This window comes from Trypanosoma conorhini (assembly GCF_003719485.1).
Source record: "Trypanosoma conorhini strain 025E chromosome Unknown Tco_14.4_contig_00246, whole genome shotgun sequence".
Classification (NCBI taxonomy): Eukaryota; Euglenozoa; class Kinetoplastea; order Trypanosomatida; family Trypanosomatidae; genus Trypanosoma; species Trypanosoma conorhini.
The window spans coordinates 8423-25289 of record NW_021704331.1 but is presented as its reverse complement, the minus strand read 5'-3'; the positions used below and the strand labels follow the sequence as shown (position 1 = coordinate 25289).

The 16867-nt window shown below is 61.3% G+C and overlaps 7 protein-coding genes and 1 non-coding gene across 8 annotated transcripts, besides 12 other annotated features; all 8 read right to left on the bottom strand.

Annotated features, from left to right (window-relative positions):
- Positions 1–73: 73 nt before the first annotated feature.
- Positions 74–130: a microsatellite.
- A 49-nt stretch (positions 131–179) lies between these two features.
- On the bottom strand, positions 180–1676 carry Tco025E_04678 (uncharacterized protein; the record flags this gene model as incomplete). Its single annotated transcript, XM_029371587.1, has 1 exon — positions 180–1676. The coding sequence occupies one exon, from the start codon at positions 1674–1676 to the stop codon at positions 180–182; it is 1497 nt and encodes a 498-aa protein (XP_029228343.1).
- Positions 1677–2210: 534 nt separating this feature from the next.
- Positions 2211–2257: a sequence feature (GA-rich).
- A 152-nt stretch (positions 2258–2409) lies between these two features.
- Positions 2410–4071, bottom strand: Tco025E_04677 (uncharacterized protein; the record flags this gene model as incomplete). The annotated part of the gene is made up of 1 exon (XM_029371586.1): positions 2410–4071. One exon carries the CDS (start codon positions 4069–4071, stop codon positions 2410–2412), a length of 1662 nt encoding a protein of 553 aa, XP_029228342.1.
- A 272-nt stretch (positions 4072–4343) lies between these two features.
- Tco025E_04676 (uncharacterized protein) lies at positions 4344–6581 on the bottom strand (the record flags this gene model as incomplete). Its single annotated transcript, XM_029371585.1, has 1 exon — positions 4344–6581. One exon carries the CDS (start codon positions 6579–6581, stop codon positions 4344–4346), a length of 2238 nt encoding a protein of 745 aa, XP_029228341.1.
- A 55-nt stretch (positions 6582–6636) lies between these two features.
- Positions 6637–6670: a microsatellite.
- A 299-nt stretch (positions 6671–6969) lies between these two features.
- Positions 6970–7009: a sequence feature (GA-rich).
- A 68-nt stretch (positions 7010–7077) lies between these two features.
- Positions 7078–7127: a sequence feature (A-rich).
- An 83-nt stretch (positions 7128–7210) lies between these two features.
- Positions 7211–7780, bottom strand: Tco025E_04675 (prefoldin; the record flags this gene model as incomplete). Its single annotated transcript, XM_029371584.1, has 1 exon — positions 7211–7780. One exon carries the CDS (start codon positions 7778–7780, stop codon positions 7211–7213), a length of 570 nt encoding a protein of 189 aa, XP_029228340.1.
- Positions 7781–7916: 136 nt separating this feature from the next.
- Positions 7917–7959: a microsatellite.
- Positions 7960–8128: 169 nt separating this feature from the next.
- Positions 8129–8146: a microsatellite.
- A 59-nt stretch (positions 8147–8205) lies between these two features.
- Positions 8206–10149, bottom strand: Tco025E_04674 (putative GTP-binding protein; the record flags this gene model as incomplete). The annotated part of the gene is made up of 1 exon (XM_029371583.1): positions 8206–10149. One exon carries the CDS (start codon positions 10147–10149, stop codon positions 8206–8208), a length of 1944 nt encoding a protein of 647 aa, XP_029228339.1.
- Positions 10150–10290: 141 nt separating this feature from the next.
- Positions 10291–10329: a sequence feature (GA-rich).
- A 231-nt stretch (positions 10330–10560) lies between these two features.
- Tco025E_04673 (uncharacterized protein) lies at positions 10561–14007 on the bottom strand (the record flags this gene model as incomplete). Its single annotated transcript, XM_029371582.1, has 1 exon — positions 10561–14007. The coding sequence occupies one exon, from the start codon at positions 14005–14007 to the stop codon at positions 10561–10563; it is 3447 nt and encodes a 1148-aa protein (XP_029228338.1).
- A 60-nt stretch (positions 14008–14067) lies between these two features.
- Positions 14068–14102: a microsatellite.
- Positions 14103–14276: 174 nt separating this feature from the next.
- Positions 14277–14332: a microsatellite.
- Positions 14333–14725: 393 nt separating this feature from the next.
- Tco025E_04672 (uncharacterized protein) lies at positions 14726–16225 on the bottom strand (the record flags this gene model as incomplete). The annotated part of the gene is made up of 1 exon (XM_029371581.1): positions 14726–16225. One exon carries the CDS (start codon positions 16223–16225, stop codon positions 14726–14728), a length of 1500 nt encoding a protein of 499 aa, XP_029228337.1.
- A 56-nt stretch (positions 16226–16281) lies between these two features.
- Positions 16282–16300: a microsatellite.
- Positions 16301–16325: 25 nt separating this feature from the next.
- Positions 16326–16354: a microsatellite.
- Positions 16355–16622: 268 nt separating this feature from the next.
- On the bottom strand, positions 16623–16709 carry Tco025E_04671. Its single transcript has one exon. It is a non-coding gene; the product is annotated as a tRNA-Tyr (tRNA).
- Positions 16710–16867: the final 158 nt, after the last annotated feature.

Sequence of the window (16867 nt, the reverse complement as noted above, 5' to 3'; positions counted from 1 at the left end):
TTCCTATCGCTCGCATCTACACCCCCTCCCCACGCAATAGCAGGAAGAACGCTGCACTCGAAGCAGAGCAAAGTATAAATAGCATTAATACACATACATTATATATATATATATAAATATATTGATGTATGCCCATCTCCTACGCCTTTGTTTCCAACGCCGCTCTCGCTCGCGGTCGGTTACCATTTATCGGCGTTATCATAACGCCAGAGGTTGACCTTCCCGTCCCCACCGCTGGTGGCCATCATCCGCGTCTCCGCATGGTAGCTCGCACGAAAGACGTATCCGATGTGCGCCTTTGCCCGCCACACAGGTTCCCCGGTGCCCGCGTCCGTGAGGCGCACGGTCCCGTCCCGCGCGCATGTCAAGATGCCTCTGTTATGCGGCAGATACTCCGCGTAGTGCACCGGCTGCATGTGGTGGCAAATCTTCAGCAGGGGCTCGCTGGGCCGTCGCAGGTCCCATATATTCAGTATTCTGTCGATGCCGCTCGAGGCAAACTGCTGCTCATCGCCGCGAAACGCGCAAGTCCAGATGGTTTTTCTGTGTCCTAGAAACCTCGCCGTGACGGAGTCGTTGCCAACCCGGAAGTCGTGCGCGCAGACAACGTGATCGTCGCCGCCGGAGAGCGCGAGCCAGTCGGAGAGCTTCGACGTCGTTAGCGCAAAGATGGGCGCGGTGTGACACTCGCTATCCAGCACGCAGGTGGCCGTTTGGACATCCCAGCAGCGCACCGTTTTGTCCATGGCGCCCGTCACGAGCCGCTGCTCCCCCGCGAGGAAGCCAACGCCGTATATTTTCTGGGTGTGCCCCTTAAACGACAACGCCGCCTCGGGGGAGTTTGTGTCAAAGAGCCAGGCAACGTTTTTGTTCCCGGCGCACGCCATGCGGTTGCCGTCGGCGGAGTACGCGGCCGCCAAGACGGTGCTGGATTGGATGCCGTACTGCGTCAGGACCACCGCCGTTTCTACGTCCCAGCGCAGCAGCTCCTCCCGCGTCCCGGTGAGCAGCTCGCGACCGGAGGGGGAGAAGACGATGGTGAAGGGGGTGTTGGAATGCGTCACCACCGAGCGCAGCAGGCGTGGCAGCCTTGCGGCGTCGGCGCCGGCGTCCTCGCCGTCGCCTGCGTCAGCCTCGCCGCCCGGACCGGCACCGTCGCCGCGCTCGCCGTCTACCTCGCCGCCCGCGCCCTCCAGCGCCTCCTCAAGAAAGGGGTCAGCGGCCACGTGGCGCTTTTCTCGCACCGTGGAATCTCCGCACTTCTCCACCGCCACCCGCTTCACCTTGCGCGGACGCCCGCTGCTGCCCGACGCCAGCTGCACCATTGCGCCGAGGTCTACCGTGCACACCCGCCTCATCTTCGTGAGAATGATACACTCACGCTGCCCGCTACTCCACGCCGCGTCCAGCCGTTCAGAGACCTCCGCCGGGTAGGCCTCCCACTCCCCCGGGCGGTCGAGGTCCTCCAGAAACCACGCGTACTGGTCGTCATCGTCCGCCGCCGGCGGCGGCGGCGGGGGCAGCGCGGAAAGTATGCGCGGCGTCATGATGGCGCGGCCAAAGTTGGCGTGAAGTGGCCTCTTCGTGTAGTCCGTCACTTCTAATCGCGATACTTCGCTCTTCGCCTTTGCCTCGTTGCGTCCTTTGCCGTATCCCGTGCTACCACCCGAACCCATCTTGCCCACCACCGCAGCACGTTACGCTTGTTGCGCGGTTGCTTTTCTTCTTCTTTTGTTTCGTTTCGACTTTTGCTAGTCCCCCCTCCCCCCCTCCCCCCACACGCACACACCCGCTTCTTCGCTATGCCCGCCCGTGACGATTGAGATGCAGGCGGCCACGCCTTGTCCGCCCCGTTCCTCGACTTCCCGCACGCACGCGCCATAATTCGCGTGAAGAGGCGCCAAACATCAAAGCGTAACAGGCAGAAGAAGGAAGAAACAAGGAAGCAAGTAGGCAGCATAAGTCAGTCAATAACTTTCCCCCACCCACCCAACAGCGAAGGGGGGTGGAGGCAGGAAGAGGAAGAGTATGATTTCATACGAAGAGAAGACACACACGTGTGCCTCCGTCGGTGCGGGTAGAGAGACACTCAGGTGAGGGGGCGCCGATGGACACCGCAGCAATCCCATCAGCCCCATGTTCGCTCGCTGATGCACGAGAGTCCTACCTGAAACTATTCCGGGTTTTGCTCATTCACGTTAATTTCCTATTTGTTTTTGTTATTCTTCTTTTTTGTTCTCCTTCCTCTTATTCCTCTCCGCTCACTCGCTTCCCACGCAACCCATCCGCTTCTCGGGGACCTACAATTCACTTTAACCGACATTTGCCCCCCTCTCTCCCCCCTTTTCTTTTTATGCTTTTGCTTTTTTGCTTCGTCGCCATCGCTTCCTCGCTGCTGTGGTTTACGGATCAAAACGGCTTCACGGGAAGGGCCAGTGCGGCCGCCTGCGGCAGCTCCTCAAGCCGCATCGTCTCCGCCACAAGCACAACATCAACGCCGAGGCACTCCGCAGCTGTCGCCGCGTCAGCGTGCTGCTGCACCTCCAAGAGCCGAATGGCCTCCGCCGTGGCGTGCAGCGGGAGCGTAAGCCAGCCGCTGTGGCGAAAGATGCTTTGCGCCCCCTCCACCCGCTGCTCCCCGCTTACGACCCGCTGCCGTGCGTGGGTGCAGCCCTCAATGATGGGCCCCCACCGCGTCATGGGCACCGTGCGGTCCACCTGCGGTCCATACACAACGAACGAGGACTGCTGCGGGCTTGTGGGATGCCCAGCCAAAAAGGTGTTCGCGTACATGCACGCCGCCGCAAACGTAAACTCATCTGGGCAGAAGATGCGCCGCATATGTCGAAACGGCGAAAGTGCAAGCTTATGCTCCACCGCGAGAAAAACTACGGCGGCATCTCCCACTTGAGAGGCAGAGGCTGCAGCAAGGTGTTTGCCTCCGCCGTTTTCAGGCGCCAACACGTACAACGTGCGGTTATGCCACGTGGTACGGATACGTATCCCATCCACGAGTTGTTGCCTGTACCCACGCAACACTTCACCCTCAAATGTCTGGGAAAATGAGGAGACGACGGTGCACGGGTGCGAGGGCTCCGCAGAGGCCGGGCTCGGACTCTGCTCCAACGGGTCCTTTATGGACGGCCCTTGGGGTCGACTGTTAATCATAAAAGCTTTGGCGCCCTGGTCGTCCATGGGGACCACCGGGGCCTGCCACGCACTCGTCGTAGATGCCATGGGACTCGTGCCGCGCGAATTGACATGAGCGGCCTGCCCTCCTGTAGGCGGCTCTGCCCGCACCGTCGCCGCCACAGAGAAAGGAAGTGGCGCAAAGGCCTCTGAAGACGCACACGGCTCAGGGCAGGAAAGAACAAACATGCACTTCTTTGCACACGGCCAGCAGTCGGAGCGCACTCTCGTTTTCCCCTCAAGGTGCTTCCCTGAGAGCCCCTTTGTCTTTTTGCACACAGAGCAGCGCCAGACCGGCGCGCTGCTGCTGCTCGTTGCACCCCCTGAGGCTGCGTTGTCGGTGACCGTAGGCACGGCGGCCCCCGGTGCCGAAGTGAAGGTGAACGGTGGCGACTGACGTTGCCGGTCCGCGACGGGGACGGAGTGCATGACGATGGGAGAGTTTTCCCTTGCCTGCGAGGACACGTTGTTTCGCGTGGCCGCCTCAACCCCCGGCTGTTTCCCGGCCGCCAACGACGCATCCACGGCAGTGGCAAATGGGTTGCTGCTCGCCGCTGTGCCCCTCCACGTCTGCGGGGCGCTGGCGAACGGGGACTTTGCCAGGAGAGCGGCCGCCGCAGCGAAGGGGTTCGACGCCGCTCCCGCTGTGGCCGCCGTTGCCGTCGCCAGGGGCTTCTCCGGGGAGGTGGACAAGGCCGGGTTGAAAAGGAACGGCGCCGTCACCACCTGCGCCGCGCCTCGCGACTCGGCGGGGGACTCCCGCACAAACGTGCACTTCTTTGCACACGGCCAGCAGTCGGAGCGCACTCTCGTTTTCCCCTCAAGGTGCTTCCCTGAGAGCCCCTTTGTCTTTTTGCACACAGAGCAGCGCCAGATGTCCATCTCCTGCGTCCCGCCGCCCGCCTCGCTTTCTCGCCTTGTATGACTTCAGAGAGAAAGAGAGAAAGAAAGCGAAAGCAACACTCGCCCACAGGCTCTTGCGCAACTTGTCCCCCTCTCTTTCTCCCGCCCCCCACCACAGCCTCCTTCCGTTTTTAATAATAATAATTATTAGTTTCTTTTCTCTTTTTGCAACCTCCGTTTCCGAAGGGACTTTTCCCTTCGCTCCAGTACAGGCCGGAGGCGAGGAGAGGAGGGAACAGCAGACGGACACTTCATCGCGGCTCTCCCTGCTCCGCTCGCTCAAACTCACAGCCGGCAGGCACCGCCTCCACGGGTGGGGCGGCGGGGTCCCCCACCTCCAACTCCCCCAGCCACCGCTGCGCCGTGTCGGTGCCGGTGCGGCAGAAAACCTCGTCCACGCGTGGAATGACGTCGTCGCGGAGGAGCCGCGTCCACGCCGCCACGCTCTGCCCCTCCAGCGCCCCGCCGCCCTCTGCCGGAAAGCTCGCCTGCGCGCCTTCCGCCTCACGTGCGGCCGCATCGTCCACGTCCGGCGCGCGTCCCTCGCTGGACCTCGCGGCAAGGAGGCAGAGCAGAATGTGCCGGACGGCAAGAGCCGCCGTCGCCGGGTCGTCGTGCTGGCAGGCGGACTGCACCACCACACAACACGTGGAGAGGCGGAGCGACGAGCGCCATCGGTGCGGGGGAGTCGACTGGTCGTCCACGGGACCGCCGCCGCCGTGCCACCTCCTTTCATCCCTGCGCTGCACCTCGCAGAACACGCGCCGCAGGACGTCGTGTCGGCGCCACGCATGCAGGCACTCAATGCAGAGGTCCGCGGAAGGCCAACGCCAGTCCTGCTCTCCGTAGACCTGCGTGAGGGTTGAGATAACATCTGAAGGCTGCGGCGGCGCCGGCGCAGGGGACTCGCACTCGGCGCAAAGAGAGTGAAAGACGCCGTTGCGGGCGGCTCGAAACACCATGCAAAACGCCTGTTGCCTCGCGTGCTGGCGTTCGCGGTGTCGACGTCGCGGCGACCAGCGCCGTGCGTCCGGCAGGTGCAGAAGTACACGCTGCAGGCTTCGCAGCGCGGCCCGCGTGCACTCCACCCATGCCTCCACGGCACAACGACGGCTCTCCTTCGCGCCGCCCGCTGTGATCGCCTGCCGCCGCAACGACGCCAATCCCTGCAGAACGTGATCAACCAGCCACACCGAAGCAAAACACGGCGCCGCCGAGGGGCCTGAAGGCGTGACGCCGTCCGACGGCTCAGCCAAAACGCGCGCCACCGCCTCGGCGTCGGCGGCATCGCCGCCCAGGAGGCCCGTCACCGCCTGAAGCGTCTGCAGAAAAAACGACGGTGTCACTGTGCCATGCGAGATCGCCGGCCCATCATCGTGGTGGGCGCTGCAAAGAAACGGCTGCAACTCCGCCAGCGGAAGCCGCATGCCCACGGCGATGAAGCGGCAAAAGGCCTCCCGCTTCACTGCATGCGCGGCGTGTCTGTTGCGCAGCACGCAGCAGCACACATCGCGGGCAACCGCCACAGTGTCTGTGCCGCGCTGCAGGCGACTCCAGAGCGCATCCTCCACCGCCCGCACATTGTGTCGTGCGCTGCTCTCCTCCCCTCCTGCGTCGCTCCACGCGACCAGGCGGCGCAGCACCTCGAGCGACAGCAGCAGTCCAGCGGGATGCAGCATCTCACCGTCCTCGGCGGCGTCCAGCAGTAACACTCGGAGAGCCTCCTTATGGAGCGCCAGCGACGCCGCCGGCCCCGCTTCTGCCTCCGCTGCCTTCAGTAACAGAAACCGTGCGTACGGCACGTGCCAACCGGTAACTGGCGCCCCTGCCGCCACGGGAGCAGAGGATCGCAGCGTCTGGTACACCGCACGGCCAACAAGCAGCGGCGCACCATGCCGCACGCAACACCGCAGCAAACTCACGGCAGAAGCTGGTGGGTGTGCGGACGGTGTCTCCGCGCCGGCCCCGCTTTGGGCTGGGGGTGGGTGGAGGAACAGGCGAAGCGCCACGCACCACGGCGTTGATGCCGCCCGCGGAGTCACGCCGTCCTCTGCGGTTCCTCTTCCCGCCCGTGCCATGGCGCACAGGAGCAGCTGCACCGCCTCCGACCACTCCGCCGCGGAGCTGGCCACGGGCCTTTCGGCGTCGCACATCGCCTCGCAGCCTGCAATTATCTGCTGCAGCGACGGGGCCCGTTGCCGGGGCCCCGCGGCGGCGGCGGCGGCCCCCTCCTCCTCGAGCACCGCAGCAGGCGCGTCGCTCGCTCCTGGGGCGTCTCGAAGAAAACGGCGCCGCAGCTGTTGCAGCAGCGCGTGCGGAGCGGCATCTAGCGCTGCCGCGGTGGCGCGGCCGTCGGTAGAGACGCAGCGGCGGTGCGGAATGCCTGCGGGGTGGGCGCCGGCGCGCGTCGATGGCGTGCGTCGGAGGCAAAAGGGTGCAGCAGCGGCAACGGAGGCAGTCACCACGCGGCGGCCACCGCCACACCGCATTGCCTCCCCAGCCGAGCAACTCCGCGTGCAGCGACCGCAAACGTTGACGCCACACAGAGAGAAATAGAGAGAGAGAGAGAGAGAGAAGAAAAAAATGTACCCTGCCCCTTTTTGGTGTAACTCTCGCCTTTTGTGCCTTCCCCACCCACGCTGAATAGCCCGGCGGAGACAGCAAAGCAAACAAAAGGTATTTATATATAAAGCAGACTGCGAGTCACGGGAAACCACAAGAAATTCACGTCTTCCCACGGCGAAAGATGATGCAGCAGTTACCAGTTTTAATTCTTTTTGCTTTTTTTTAATTTCTTTTTACGCAGACGCCGCTAGACACATGTGTACGCCCAATTCCCTTTAAGTAGGGCAGAAAAATCTGCAGTGTGGCTCGACTTCACTCTTCTTTTCCTCCTCCCTTTCTCTCTCTCTCTCTCATTCATTCATTCGTTTGTCTTTTTGTGTCGTTTTGTGTTGCGGAGCCCGTTGAGTTTCAGTTCACCTCTCTTTTTTCTCCCCCCTTTTTTTCTTTTCTATTTTATTTTCCTTTTTCCTCGGTTCTCCCGCCTCCTGCATTAACGTGGGCTGAAGTAAATAAATAAATCAGGGAGGAGGCACACACCGTGCGCTTGCCGGGGTCACGCCGCGGCTGCGGCGCCGTTCGCGCGTTTGCTCTGCAGGTCGTAGTTGTACACCCGCGAGATGTTGATCTGCAGGTTCGTCATCTGCTCCTGCACCCACGCGAGGTCCTCCTTCGTGTGCTGCAGGTTCGTCTCCGCGTTGGCGAGGTTCTTCGCCAACAGCTGCGCGGCCTCGTCGAAGGTGTACTCCACCATCACCTTCGCCCCCATCCAGAGATGCACCGTCTCCTGCGGCACCACCTCCGCCTCGCCAAAGACGGCGTCGGTGAGGCAGTAGTAGGAGCGCACGGCCCCCTGCTCCTCCTGCAGCCGCTTCTTGAGGAAGCTCAGCGCGTGCAGGGTCTTCTTGATGGTGGGGATCTTGTAGTCTAGGTTCGCCATGCTGCTCACGAGGCGCTTCTCCATGTGCTCGTACTTGGAGGACTCGAGGAGGAGGTTGCTGATGAGGGTGTCGGCGCCGCCGCCGTTCTTCACAAACGCGGCCATGTCGCTGATGTACTCCACCCGCGGGATGCCGCGGGCGTTTGCGTAGTCCTCCGCGAACGCGTACTGCTCCGCCGTCGTCATCGCCCCGTCGCCTCGCCTCGCTGTTTCCCCCTCCCGTTGATCCCTAGCGGCCTCCGTGCAGCCTGGCGTCACCCACCTCTACTGCCGCAGGGAAGTCGCGCGGGCGCCGGTGAAAGGCATGTGCGTGTGCGACGCAAATGACAGAGCGAAAGAGAAAGAAAGAAAGAAAAAAAAGAAGATAACTCACATGCGGAAAGAGAAGGGAAGTAATCATCGCCGCACAGGCGGCGTATGCCTGTGGAGGGAAGCGGCGTCACAGACCGCAGAGCTCCAAGCAAAAATCGAGCAGCGGCAGCAAGAGGGAAATACAAGAGGCTGAGCGCGCCCTTCACTCCCTCCCTCTCTCTTACACACACACACACACACGTCGTTCCTGAAGTCTGCAGAGGAGAGACGTAAGAATAACACGCCACGCAAGTTTTGCATCACTCGCCCGCAGTTTCCGGGAGCTGCACTTCCAGGAGCAAAAACGGCCGAACCTCCTCGCGAAACTGCGTGCTCTGCAGCCAAGCGGCGTCAGGCGGGGCAAAGAAAAGCACCAGCCGGCCTTCGTAGGCCTCCTGCAGAATCTCAATCGCGCCGCGGTGCACGTCCAGTGCCCCCTTCCCATGCTTCACAAAGTACCCCTTCTTCTTCGCGTAGCTCTCACAGAGCTCGTACGGCGACCACGCCTCCGCCTCATCGGCCCCCTCTACCTTGCGCAGGCCGTAGAGTCGTTCCAGTTGCAGATGCGACGCCAAAAAGGCCACACCACTCTGCGGGTCCCGCGTCTGGGCAATCTGGTGCGTGCCAACGACGGCCTGGAGCGGCCGCGGGACACCAAAGACAGGGAGGGCGAGACCGGGGGAATCAATCAGCACGACGCGCTCGGATGGAATGGGGATTGTCTGCAGGTGTTTTGTGTGCCCCGGCGTGGCGGAGACAGACACCACCTTTGTGCCACGGATGCAGTTGAGCAGGCTCGACTTCCCCACATTTGGGTGACCCACGACGCCAATGTGCAGCGTCGCCGCTTCCCCGCCAACACCGCCGCACAGGTCAGATGATTTGGCCTCACCCAACTCGCGACACCGCTGCAGCAGCGCGGAGATCATGTCCGAGACAATCTGAAGCTCCTTGTGTCCACGCCTATCGTGTTGTAGCTCCCGCTCCGCCTTATGCATGCCTTTGAAGTTGTCTGTCACCGCGTACGCAGACTCCCCCTCACCACTCGCTCCGTCGCGAGGACTGTCGTTGCCCGCTCCCTCCTCGTGGGAAGAGCCGCCACTTCCCTCCGCATCGTCGTCGTCGTCGTTGTTGTTGTTGCCCCCTGTGGGTGTCTCTGCCACCTGCAGCTTCCCTGTGCGGAGCTGCTCGTACAACTTTGTGCGTCGCTTCTGCTTCTTGCGCCGCTTCGCCGCGTTACCGGCCTCCTCCGCACCAAAGGCCGTTTCGGCTGCCGGGAGCGACGTAAAGGGGAGCAGCGGAATATCACACACCACACCGGTGGCCGCGGCTTCAGCGGCGTCCGCGGAGACCACGCCCGTCGCGTGGAAGTAGCGGGGCAGGAACTGCATCCAGCCGTCGAGGATGGGCCTCGGCACAAGGTCTGCCTTGTTGAGCAGCACAAGCGCGGGTTTTCTGCTCTGTCGCACAATGTACCGCAGGAGCGAGAGCGGCAGGTGCAGAATCGGGTAACGGATGTCGCAGACAATCACAACCACGTCGCTCTGCTCCACGGTGCGCCACAGCTGCCGCCAGACGTCAAGGTTGCGCTCGTGCGAGCTTAACTGCAGCGTCCGCAGGGGCGCCGGAAGCGGGTAGTTGTCCACCGCATGCAGATACGCCTGAAACCGCGCCTCCTCGCTTGCCTCGAGGGCGGCGTTGTCAGGAGGGCCCTCTCCGCTCCTCCCCTCCTCGCAAGCGTCATCATTGTCAGTGCTGTTATTATTTTCCAACGCCGTCGCCGCCGCCGCAGTCAGTGTCCACCCACGCGTCGGAAGCTCCACAGAAAACGGCATCAGCGCGGCGTCGGTGTGCCCCGGCATGTCGAACCACGAGCCAAAGGGAATACCGTTATCGTCCATGAAGCGCCGCTGCGCCAGTGGCTCATAGGAGCGCTTTTTGCGTGCGGCAACCTCGTCGGCCGTCTCCTTTAGAAACACACTGCGAATTCCCTTACGGTCGGCGCCGTACTTGTACTCCACCTGCACGCCTCCATCGCCGTGTTCGTCTCGGCTGCCGCTTCTGTCGCCGTCATGGCCGTGCCTGTGGTCGCCGTCGGTGACGCGTCTACGTTGGCCGTCCCCGTGCTCCTCCGCAGCCTGCTGCTTGCGCTGTCGCCGCTCCTGCAGCTGCTTCTTCTTCTGTTTCCCGCTAAACGCCGGCATCCCGTGATGGACGCACAGCAGCTTCTCGCCCGTGCAGGCAACAAAACCAACTCCACACTCCCACACACAACAGGAGAAAAGGACGGGATGAGAGGAGCAGCGTACGCGCCAAGGGAGGGGCCAACAGGCATCGTTACACGCCTCTCTCTCTCTCGCTCTTTCTTTCATTTTCGCTCCTCTTGACGTGTTTTGCCATGGCAGTAGTCCGTCTGGGTCGGGTTTCCCTGCCAGATACATGCGCGTGCAGCCACTGTAAAAAAAAAAAGAACACTGATTTAAGCCAGACGTATAAGTATATAGTAGCTAACTCTCATTTACATTCTTCCCTCAGTCGGGGAAAGGAGTTCGTTCACTTAGCACTCTCGATTGCTTCCTCGGCCTGTTGCGTCTGCGAGGCTGCGGGGTGACGCCTCAGTTGGTCTTCAACTGCACCATGTCCTCAAAGGCAAGCAGGGCGTTCTTCAGCTCCTTCCCCATCATGTCCAGCGTGAGCGCGATGGCGTGTATGCCCTCCGTGTCAGGGACCGTGATGGGCGTGGCGAAGCTCGCGGAGAAGTGCACGGAGCCGTGCGAGGAGGACGCCGTGGAGGAATCACCGCCGCCGCCGCCACCGCCCGACCACACCGCGTCCACCGAGCCGGCGGGTCCTGGCGAAGCGGCAGCAGCAGCGCCGCCGCGACGCGAATGCAGCTCTGAAACCGCCTCCTCCCCGGGGCGACAAGTCGGCTCCGTGGAGGACGCCCGCTCGCCCGCTCGCCCGCCGCGCTGCCCCGCCTTTTCCCGGCCTCCCGCGGCACACAGTGGCTCGTTTGGCCGCTGGCGCCCAAGTGCCGGTGGTGGTGCCGCCTCCCCAGCGCCCCCGACTTGCCGAGAGCGAGGACGCCCCGCGGCGGGCGTCGCGTTGCCGGTCTCCTGCGCCTTCCCTGAGGGGTCACTTACGTTGGGCGGGGCTCCCCCCTCGCCGGAATGCCCCGCGCCTCTGCCTAAGTGTGGGTGCCGTGCCTCATTTTCACGCTGCCGCTGCCGCTGCCGCCGCACTGCCGCGGTGATGGTTGCCAGAATGGCGCGGTGCTTCCTGCGGGATGACTCACCCACAAGGACGCGGAACTCCACGAGGCAGCTGGTGAGCTCCGACGCCAGCGAGGAGGAGGGGTGCGTCACGTAGAAGCTCAGGAGATTCACAAAGCGCTGCAGGCTGTGCTGCACGTCTCTGGCGACGGGGTAGATGTAGTAAAACAGGCGACGCATCTCAGGCGTGAAGTACGCCTTGTCCCGCATCAGCTTCCAGCTACACACCATGTTGTACACGAGGTTCGAAATACGGTAAAGCGCAGTGTGAACCGCTTCGCAGGCCTTCTGTGGGTACACCACCGGCTTTATGCCGCGCTCGTCCGCCGCAAATGGCATGATACGCGCGGTCTGTGCCATCTCCTGCCGCAGGCTCCGCACCTTGTTGAAGAGGTTGGAGATGCGGGCGTCGGGCTCCGGTACCTTGATGAACGTCGACACGTAAACGCCCGCAGAAGCCACTTCGTTCTCGCCTCCGCCACGCGGCTCTTGCGCCCCCGGCTCCCGTCGGCTGCTGAGGAGCTGTGGTTCATTGTGCAGGGGCTCCCGGTAGAAGTCCACAGTGTCGTCCATAATCTCGGCAATAGTTTGCAGAACGTGCATGCGCTTCTTCATCAGAAGCCTCCCGGGGCTAACCGGGAACACGAGAACCAAAATCAGGCAGTACACCACCACCGCAAAGGTGTTTTGCTGAATGCGGCCGATGGCCACCTCGGCGGACGACGCGGCCCCGCCAGCCAAACTCGGTATCCCAATGAAGTTGGTGGACATGCAGACTGGCCCGTACTTCTCTCCCGTGCGGAAGAATGTCATGACGGCGGTAATGACGCAGAGACTTGCAATAAAGTCGATCGTCGTTTTGCACAGCGAGGCCGCAAAGAAGCCAACCACGGTGCCAAACAGCGTACCGCCCAGCCGCGCCACGGATCCCTGCAGCACCTGCACTGGATTTACCCCCGACAGAAACGCAGTGATGGTTGGCCCCGCCAAAGTGAGAAACTCCGTGTCCTTGGAGGAGAGGAACAGCATGGAAATCAGCATGGCCACGCTAACCTTCCCCGCCTCAATAAGGACCCGCAGCTCCGCCTCCCCGTGCCTCAGCACGAGTCGCTTCAAGAAATTTATCTCACCTAAAAAAGGGTGTGTGAGGAGGTCCCACAACCGCTTTGGCGAGAACCGCGTGAGGTTCGGCCCCTCCGTCCGCATCTTGCGGTGAAACTCGTCAAGCGCCGACCAGAAGTTCACCACCGAGAAGACGAAGAACGACATGAGGGGGACAAACTCTCCCATCGCCTTGGCCTGCCGCTTCTCGTAAAAGAGCTCCCGGCTTGCCACATTGAACTCATCCTGCAGATTCTTGAAGTTGCGTCCACAGGCCTCAAAGAGGGAGTTGAGCTCCAGCAGTTCGCGACGGCTCCGCGCCTCTGCGAGGCCGCCAAGTAGTTCCTCCACGGCACGTGAGATGCCCTCCATCGAGTGGGAGAGGCTGGCGCCAAACTGGATGCAGTGGCTGGAGCCATCGATGATGTGGGGATTGTCCTGCACAATGTCAATCAGCCGCGACATGGAGTGCAGGTTCAGGCGCAGCTGGTCGAGCAGCTCCGTCTTCTCCAGCCGCACCTTGCGCCGCTCAAAGCTGTCAAAGAAGAGGAACTCGTAGAAGGTCAACTTCTCCACCCCGCCTAGCTTGTCAAGCAGCACATCTATCGAGCGCGTGACGTGCCGGATGCGCACCATCCCCATGCTGCGCGACGTATTTGAAGCTGCCCAGAAACAGGTCAACAAACCTCGAAACGCCGTCGCCGCGTTCACGCAGATGCGGTGTGACGTGGATTGCGCCATGCGGGTCGCCAAAACGGGGTACGGCAGGAGGGTACTGGCCACCCCAAAGAGAACCCCAACCAGCCAATGCACGAGTATGTGCGAGGGAAACGACAGGGCGGTTTTGCCGTTCATTTGGCTCACCAGTGAGACATTAAAGAGCACCAGAGCAACACGCTGCGTCGTGTCCCGCGTGAAGCAGGCAATGAGGAAAAGTAGGACAAAGTAAACCACAATGAATGCGGCGTAGCTACGGTGCAACTCCACCGCGGCACACGCTGTGGCGAGTGGAAGCCAAATGCAAGCGGCCTTCAGGAACGCCACCGTGAAGCTCAAAGAACCCCCCACACAGACGTCGGCGGCAAGAACGACGGCCGGCAGAGTGAATGAGGAGGACATAAATTCCAATTTTTCCTTACCTACGGCAATAATAACAGCAGGGACAAGCATGCCTATAAACGTTACACGCGCTGAGAACTGAATGAGAAACCAAAAGTTTTTTGTGCCGAGAAAGTCAAAGTAGCTGCAACCAGGGTCACTAACGGGCTCACGAAGCTGCCATGGAATATCCAAGTCTGCTCGCAGCACACCACTCTTTGGTGCCTTTGCTTTGCCTTTTTTTCTCACTCCTCCGCCGCCGCCGCCCTTTTTGTTCTTGCTGCTGCTGCTCCCACCTCCCCCTCCCTGAAGGGCATCGGGTGGCTCGGTCAAGTTGTAGCGGGATTCGTACGGGATGCAGCCAAAGCTGTCCAGCCGCGTCGCCAAGGCATCAGCCATGCCGCAGTTCCCCTCCTCGTGGCCGTCGAGCACCTCCGTCTCACGCCACGAGGGAGATAAGGAGTGCGCCCGCGAGCGCAGTTCCCTGCGGGGAAAGTCGCCAAAGCGGCGATGGGAAGCCGAGCGATGGGCGGGGGAGTTTGGGCTGCGGGGATCTTCATACACGCGCGCCAGAAAGTCGTTGCCTCGCATGATTTACGCCACACCCCGCAGGACCGCGTAGGCGCGTGCCGATCGTACAGGAGAGAGAGAAATAATAATGGTAATAATAAATGCAATAATATTAACCGTCAGCCAGAGGAAAGAAATTCAAAACAACAACAAAAAATTTAGAGCTGACACGGCGCACTTATTTGGACAAAAACAAACAAACAACAACCTAAAGTATAATATAAGGATATATGCGTGGAGACTGGCTGCAAGGCTATAAATGCCAAACAACGGACCCTCCAGGAAGGGCAGTGTGTGTGGGTGTGTTTGTGTGTGCGTGTGGGGAGGGAAGTGCGTATTTGTGTGTTAAGCTACGGCGCGTAAGGGGGGTGTCAGAGAACTAGGCGGAGGCAGAGAGAGAGAGGGAAAGCGTGAAGGACGGAAATAATGCAGGACCACGGTGTACAAGAAGAATAAGAAACTAATTAATAAAGGGACAGGGTCAAGTTACACAGATTTTTGTAAAAGAAAAAAAATTTATTTCCTCTTCGCTTTTTGTTGCCTTCCTTCGCAGCAGTCGTATACGCACATGTGTTTTCGCGGCGTGCCCGCACTATGGGCAGGCAGGAATGCCTTGAAACTCATATCATTTCAGTGCTGGAGCCAAACACAGTCGCGATGCCCACAGCGGGTGGAGGGGGAAAAAAAGAGCGACACGGCGGCCGACCCACCGCCCGCAGCGCCACGCACCGCTTGGGCCTCAGTACAGCAGGGAGGAGAGCCGCGAACGGGCGTCCTGGCTCTTGCGGTCCGCATGATAGAGCTGCAAGACACCCAACAGACACGTCTTCAGCTGCCGCACGCGCCTTGCACTTTCTGTCTCCTCCTTTGCCTTTGCCTTTACCTCCCCTTCTTCTGCCGGCGAAGCCTGCCGCCGCGACTGCAGCAGGTTGGATTTCAGCAAGGCGAACATCGCCTCCACCTCGTCACTGGGAAATTGCTCTGCCACCACACGCGTGTCCACCACGTCGTCAATCCAGTGGAGCATGCGTGCGGCGTACGCACTTGCCGCCGCGTCGGCGCCTGCAGCCTCCTGCCCCTGCTCCTCCTCCCGCTGCTGCTGATGCCTCCGCTGCTGCAGCACAACTTCGCCACGCACAAGTAGGACCTCGCAAAGTGAAATGAGGCGTCGCACAGTGGGGTCAGCGAGAGCAGGGGAAAGGTCGCGTTGCATGGCGTTCAACGCAAAAACAATGTTCTCCGCCGCTATGTTGCCGATGCTTGCGTGAACCCGGGCCAAAAAGAGTGCCTCCAGCGCGGATAGCACGGCGAAGGCCATGTACTGCGAAGAGCGGTGATATCGCGTGTGAAGCTCGGTCTCACTGAGGCGTCGCACGTCCATTCCAAGTTCCTTGCGCAGCTCTTGTAGCTCGTCAAATGCCTTCTTTTTTGCTTGCTGAATTGTCTTTCGTAGGCCGTCAATTTGCTCGCTCTCCTCCGGGAGTCGAATGTGCTCTGGGCCAACGAGCGCGTCCATGATTCGGTTCTGCAAGTACTGCGTGGAGGCGCCGTGCAAAAGGTCGGCGGTGGCTGCGGCCGGCAAGGGATTTTGCCGCTCCGGCGCCCCGCCGCGCATCAAATCTACGTTCAGCTGTTGCTGATAGTGGTCGAGGAACTTGCGCAGAATGCCCTCCAGCCGCGACTCCACCACGTGACCTGTGACCTTGTCGATAATGGTGCCCTGCATGATGAAGTAGGTCACGGGCAGCTTGGCCCGCTCCACCGAGAAGGCGGAGGCAAGGTTCCTGTTTTCGTCGGCGTTAATTGTACACAGCTTTAGCCAAGCCTTCTGCGTCGGTGCACTCGCCTGCGTGTCGCCGTCGCCGCCAGTCTCGTTTCCAGTGCCCGAGACCTCCTTGTTGAGCCGATTCACAAGGCGTTCCGCGTGTGCCAGGTAGGCGTTGCAGCTGCTACTGTCCGGTCGGTGGTACACCAGGCAGATGGCTTGCTGCGACTGAATAACTTCGCTCTCAAACGAGGCGGCATCCGTCTTGTATGCGACACCACGACGCGGGGTTAAAAGACAGGCATGCGCCGTCATTCTTGGCAGTTGCCCACTGTTTCTCATGCAACTCCGCAGTTGCACCCCCACGCATGAAGACGCACGCATGGCACCGATATTGCCGGCGTGAATTCGACGCTCCAGTGCGAGAAGCCGGGGCGGTGGGGCTCGCAACATGCCCACACCACCCTTGCGCATGGACGATGGGTACACTATAGCTGCGGCGACTAACGTCTCTTGTGACGATGATCTCGGTGTGTGTGGGTGTGTGTGGCGGAGAGAGCGATGGATTTGGACGGAGAGAGAGAGGGAGAGAGAGAGAGAGAGCTTCTTTCATTTGTGTCCGGCACGCGGGCGGAGCTTCGATGGGCCGCTTGCGCCGGTCAAGTTGGTTTACGTGCCGTGCCGGGGCGTCGGGCGCGAACTCAGCCACCATTGCGAGGCCGCTCGTGCAGACGCCGTTAGTTTTCCCCTCTTGCGCCGCACGCAAAAAGGGGCAACTCCCCCCCCCCCCCGCCGCCTCTCCCTGTCGCTGCTGCTGTGAGGGTTGGGTGGGGAGAAAAGCCACAGTAAACCGAAGGAAACGGAAAAGGGCTCCTTCCGGCCGGAATCGAACCAGCGACCCTGTGATCACTGCCCATGGCTCTACAGTCACATGCTCTACCAATTGAGCTACAGAAGGTCGGCGCCGCCGTTCACTTTCCCCTTTGGGCCTCCCACCACTGTTTTATGCCGCCCTCTCTCACCCTCCTCCTCCTCCCTTCCCTTTGCTTTCAGGCCACCCACCCTTCCCTTGCCCGCGTGCGGGTGCGTGCGTGGCTCCGCCTTCCGGCCTAAGCT